The following is a 6460-nucleotide window of genomic DNA, read 5'->3' as shown; positions in this document are numbered from 1 at the left end:
CACACACACACACACACACACACACACAAACACACATACACACACAAAAAAAAAACCAGTTTCCTAGGAGATGAGCAGTAATTACCTCTTTCTAGTGACCTGCATCTGCAATGGCCACAGCCCATTAAAATGGTCAAGGACAAAATCTTCCACTTGGCAGGGGTCACAGAAAGCAGTAACCGATACTGTTCGTTTAATGTCAATCAATGTCTCTACCTCTGACTTCAATAGCATTTTAAACATACATGAAAAAATCCAGAACGAAAACAAAAACAACGAGCGAATGACCACTTCACTCATAAATCAATTTTGAAAGTATTGCCCACGACCGACAGCTGAACAGTTGGGAAAAACATATGTGAGGCAGCGTGGTGGAATCAGGCTCTCGTCAATTTTTGGGCATGTAGAGTTATTGGCATCATCTTAAAGCTTGTTCACTTGTTTATATTAGGATGAAAAAAATATCCATTTATCTTGAATACAAGTCCGGATATTTGCGAATGAAGGAGGTGGGGGTCACCTGTTTTCAGAGGTAAAATTAGTGAGAAAATGGCCGCCAAAGATTAGTTATTTCCTTCGCTTTAGAGTCCGCGGTAACTGAAAATTTACATTTTGTGTGCCTTTAATCAACATCTTTAAGAAAAATCCACACAGAAATAAGTTCTTCAATGGGCATGAAAGGTGTTGAGCCAAAAAACAAAAATTTGATAAAAAATTCACAAATCTGCGGACAAATGCAAGTTTCTTCACTTTGATTATTTCGACGAGAGCCTGAATCCACAACATCGTGCCAGATATGAGAAAAAAAACTTTTCTACAAATAGTAATAGTAGTGAATAAAAATTTGGGAGGTTGCAAAAACAATACATGCATACAATGCTGACATAAGAAAAGGAACCCTTCTTGGGCCCCGCCCCCTCCACCCCTCCGTATTTAATTACGAAGACAATAATGTAAACGGTTTCAGAAGACTGCAATTCACACAGCTCACTTCAAGGATCGGAGGGGGGGGGGGGGCTCTCTCGTGGCCTAGAGGTCAGCCACATCCCTGATCTTCTGGTAGGAAAGATCTACACCTAGCCTTCTCGGACAAGGGCGAAAAATATCGGAGGTCCCGTGTGCAACTTGCGCACGTTAAAGATCCCTTGATGGTCCAAAATCTATAAGAGTAGGCTTCGGCCGCCACCCGGGCAACATTCAAAATTTCCTACTAATTCAAAATGTTTGGTGTGTCCCGCGCGCTAATACGGCCTTATGCAGTTGCGAGCGCCGTAAGACAGTTACCAAAAAATGAGCAGTGGCCACCGTTAGCTAAAGAATGGATGGATGGATGGATGGATGGATGGATGGATGGATGGATGGATGGATGGATGTGGGACGGGCTTAACTCCTTTTTCAACATTGCAAGTTCATTGGAAAGGCGGGGCCTCCGAATTTAACGCACATTTCCGATAGGACGGAGCCAAGTATAAGGGGTATCTTGGAAACCCTCCAAAATAACCCAAGTTCAAAGACGCCATATTGGGGGCTCGAACCAGGGTCACCCGACAACGTCAACTGACAAACGGCGACTCCCTGGCCACAGTTTTATATAATATGGCAAAACCCAAACAGAGGCCACAGTTCTATAGGGCAAGGCCAGACTTCTTTAAAACCCAAACAGAGGCCAGAGTTCTCTATATATGGCAAAACCCAAACAGAGGCCAGATTTCTCTATATATGGCAAAACATAAATAGAGGCCAGAGCTCTATGGATAGGACAAAACCCAGAGGCCAAAGTGCTAGGGCAAAACTCAAACAGAGGCCCGAGTTCTATTGGACAAAACCCAAACAAAGGCCAGACTTCTCTAAGGCAAAACCCAAACAACAAATAGAAACCAGAGTTCAATAGAGGGCAAAACCCAAACAGAGGCCGTAGCTCTTCAATCTCTGGGTTTCGTGTCCGTCAGTGTAAGCTCTTCTTTCATCCTAATCCAAAGTTTGTTACCAGCTGTTGTTGTTGTTGCTGCTGCTGCTGTTGTTGTTGTTGTTGTTGTTGTTGTTGTTGTTGTTGTTGTTGTTGTTGTTGCTGCTGCTGCTGTTGTTATTGTTGTTGTGTTGTTGTTGTTGCTTTGTCGTTGTTGCAGGGGGGTTTTGTTACGAGTGTTATAACTTTAGTAGGCCTTATTGTCATTATTGTTGCGCTTGTGTTGGTCGCTGTTATTGCTGTTGCTGCTGCTGCTGCTCTTGTTGTTGATGTTGCTGCTGCTGCTGCTGCTGCTGTCGTTATTGTTGTTGCTGCTGTCGTTATTGTTGTTGTTGCTTTGTTGTTATTGTTTTTTCTGTTACGAGTGTTATAACTGTAGTAGGCCTTATTGTCAATATTGTTGTGTGCTTGTGTTGGTCGCTGTTATTGCTGTTGTTGTTGTTGTTGTTGTTGTTGTTGTTGTTGTTGATGATGATGTCATCATTGCTTTGTTGTTGCTCTTGCTGCCGTTGCAGCTGTTGTTTCCGTTGTTGTTGTTGTTGTTGTTGTTGTTGTTGTTGTTGTTGTTGTGGTGGTGGTGGTTATTGTTTTTGTGTGTTAACCTGTTGTTCTGACTGTTGTTATTCTAGTTGTAAGTTTGGTAAATGATGAAGCTGTTGTTGTTGCTGAGGTTATTTTGGTCGTTGCCCCTGTCTTTGATAAGCACGCATAAATGCACGTAGGTACCGCATATTATACACACGCGCGGGCACATATTCTAAAATATACAAACACATACATGAGCACGCACGCACACGCATACGCACACACACACACACATATACATACATACATACATACACACAAACACATTCGCGCGCGCATACACATAAACACTCAACACAAACACACACACACACACACACACATTCGCGCGCGCATACACATAAACACACAACACAAACACACACACACACCCAAAACACACACACACACACATTAAAACTCACCTGTTTGGTAGACTCCAACTGGTCATCAGTCAGAATGGGTTGCACAGTCTCCAGGTACTTCCTCAGGGTTTGGTCAAGGGGCGGAACCGGCAGACGGGGCAGAGAGTACTGGACACTGAAGGTACGGCCTTTGGCGGGAATCCTGGGCGTGCCCTCCAGACCCATCTTGCTGAAGGCAGTGGCGGCTTGCAGCTGGAGACACGAACATAGGCCAGTGATCACTGTATTGGTTTAGATTTAGAAAGCGGGTTACGGCACTTGCAACATAATGAGGCCACGTAAGTGCCGAAGATTAGTGCTGTTACAAGAGAGTAACAAGCACAAAAAGGAAGAGGAGAGAGAAGGGCGATAGATGTTTGATAGGAAAGAAGCCGCAGATCTCACCAGAGCACCCGCCAACCACCCACTGTATAGGTTCAATGCCCCTTTCAACACCTAAGAAGGGTTATTTAAGATGCGAGACTTCCGAATTTAATTTAATATCAATTTTTGACCGGGCATAGCCAAATGGATGAAGAGCCTTAAAAAAAAACAACTCTCCCCTCCCCAAAACAAGCTAAGCTCTGAACGCCCAGCTGGGATTCAAACCAGCCCCCCCCCCCCCATTCTGTTGTCCACATGATACCAAGTAAGATAACGGCGTGTCCGAAATATTATCAGGTTATACGCTGAGTTTCGTTTTTCTTTAGTAAGTGTTTTACGGCACTTGCAGCACAATAAGGTCATATAAAAGCCGTAGATTAGAGGTATTACAAGAGAGTAACAAACACAAAAAAGAAGGAGGGGAGATAAAGACGATATACGTTTGATAGGACAGAAGAAGCAAACCATACCAGAGCACCCATCAACCACCCACGCGCCGAGTTTGAGCCAGGACAGGTTGGAGGAGGGGGTGGAGAGTGGGGTGCAGCGGTTTTTTGTGGGCTCTTCTGGTTTGCTTCTTTTTTTGTTTTGTTTTCCTCCCCCTTTTTTATGAAAGGTATGAAACGGCATGGCTTTAACGCTCGTTTGAACACTATAAGATTATTTAAGTGGTGGGACCTTTAATGCAAAGATCATTTCCGACAGGGGCCGATCGAAGTAAACGAAGGGCGACCTCAGATGTGGACGGCGTTGAGACCCCCCCCCCCCCCCCAACCCACCCAAAAAAAAGAAGAAGAAAAAAAATTCAATAAAACCCCATTGTGCATTCGAACCTAGGCCAACTACACCATAGCCGCAGAGAGACATTGATCAAGAAACTGCAACTAGCTCGCCTGTTGCTGCACAGGTCAAGATGAACATCAATAGCATTCAACAAGATATGGGTATCACGGGTATAGTCGTAATAAGAGCATCAGGCAATCAGTTTCACCTTAGTGTAGAGAAGCACATTGGCACAGTAACGGTCATTTAGTGTGAAGAAATAAAAAGACTGATAGACAAAAATAAAAGAAGAGTAAAGAAGTAGGACATGTCAGTGGCGTCTTCCAGCCACCCATATCCACTGAGAGGTCAAAAGTGTAATCTCCAAGTTCAACCCCTTGAGGCCAGTAATTTATTTCTTGAATTCTTCTTCTTCTTCTTCTTCTTCTTCTTCTTCCTCTTCCTCCTCCTCTTCTTCTTCTTCTTCTTCTTCTTCTTCTTCTTCTTCTTCTTCTTCTTCTTCCTCTTCCTCTTCCTCTTCCTCTTCCTCTTCCTCTTCTTCTTCTTCTTCTTCTTCTTTTTCTTCTTCCTTTTTTTTTTTTTTACAAATGCGAAGTCAATGTTGAAAACCTAACACCACAGTCAATACATCATAATGTCACGCTCAAATACAACGCCACAACCAAAATACAACGCTGTAGTCAAAACACAGCGTCAGAGTCAATTAACGTTAAGCCGTATTTAACACTTTAAGGACGCGTCAGACAGATTTGTCCGACCAAAAGCAGTTCAAATTCACTGTTGTGGCACATTTCAAGCCCACATACACAAACCACAAACACAACATTTGACATTTCATATTAATATAAATGCTGTTGCCTGCCTTTCTAAATTTCTTCAAAAGAAAACAAAACTGGAAAACCTGTATGGATTAAACGAAGTTAAGCTTTTCCAAGCATTTGACAAGGCAGGACTGGCGTCTTCAATGAGTTAAACAAAAAGCCACAGGCTTCAAGTCCGTGTCGTAAAAAAACCCAATCAAACCAGATTTAATAGGAGAAGTAAAGAAGTGAGTCGTATGTTTAATTGCAAGTTCGTTTTACGCCACTTCTACACACACACACACACACACACACACACACACACACACACACACACACACACACACACATACACATACACACACATACACACAAAAAAAAACCAGTTTCCTAGGAAATGAGCATTAATTACCTCTTTCTAGTGACCTGCATCTGCAATCGCCACAGCCAATTAATATGGTCAAGGACAAAAATCTTCCACTTGGCAGGGGTCACAGAAAGCAGTAACCGATACTGTTCGTTTAATGTCAATGTCTCTGCCTCTGACTTCAATTGCATTTTAAACATACATGAACAATTCCGGTAGTAGTACATCATGTATACAAGTCGGGACCTCCGATTTTACGCCCACATCGGACATAAGACGTTTGTTAGTCTGGGTACATGTATTTGTTTTATCGCCCAGCCGGCACGATTCGGTGGTGTGAGCGCTACATTCTGACTTGGGTTTCCCAGTACACGTCTTTGTGAAAAACAATCGTTTTAGTTTTAGTTTTAGTAAGTGTTTTACGGCACTTGTAACACAATAGCGTCATATAAGTGCCAAAGGTTAGGGGTATTACAAGAGAGTAACAAACACAAAAAAGAAGGAGGGGAGATAAAGACGATAGCTGTTTGTTAGGAAAGAAGAAGCAAACCACACCAGAGCACCCGCCAACCACCCACGTGAAAAACAATCAAAAGGACGGACAGAAATTCATACAATTTGACAGGAAGTATTCGGTTTTAGTAAAAGTTTTACGGCACTCGCAACACTATGAGGTCATATAAAAAGATTAGATGTGTTACAAGAGAGTAACAAATTTTAAAAAGGAGCAGAGATCAGGACGATATGTGTTTGATAGATAAGAAGGAGAAAACCACACCAGAGCACCCACCAACCACCCACTTAGGAAGTTTACTAAAAGAAATCAAACTAATAGTTTGATAAAGCATATGAATACATGACAAATAATTATTACAAATGTACTTCTCCATTAATTCTAAAGCTTTTTAGAAACCAGTGATTATCCTTTTCAGACAAATAATATTGTCAAAAGAAAAATTCATGCTTTGTTTAAATATTAGATAAAGCTGTCTCCCAATTCGACGCAATTTACAAAGCTGGGCAGTGGGCAGTAAACCATTTGTGGGACAGCAACACAAAATAGCTTCTTTACAATTACAACAACATTATATACATTTTTGGCCTTTCTGAGTTACTTACATGAGGACAGAAATCAATTTTCTATCTGTTCTACCAAAATCATAATACCACCCCCCCCCCTCAAAAAAGAGAA

The 6460-nt window shown here is 42.2% G+C and overlaps 1 protein-coding gene across 1 annotated transcript in view; it reads right to left on the bottom strand.

Moving 5' to 3' along the window:
• The window catches only part of LOC101847188 (carnitine O-acetyltransferase), a gene marked incomplete in the record, with an annotated part of 55566 nt that overhangs the window by 20989 nt on the left and 28117 nt on the right, over nt 1-6460 (bottom strand). The window contains 1 exon segment of the mRNA XM_013082948.2: nt 2956-3147. Coding sequence (XP_012938402.1) covers nt 2956-3147 — 192 coding nt within the window.

The sequence above is a fragment of the Aplysia californica genome, unplaced genomic scaffold (genome assembly GCF_000002075.1).
Source record: "Aplysia californica isolate F4 #8 unplaced genomic scaffold, AplCal3.0 scaffold00201, whole genome shotgun sequence".
NCBI lineage: Eukaryota > Metazoa > Mollusca > Gastropoda > Aplysiida > Aplysiidae > Aplysia > Aplysia californica.
This window is presented reverse-complemented; position numbering and strand designations above follow the sequence as displayed.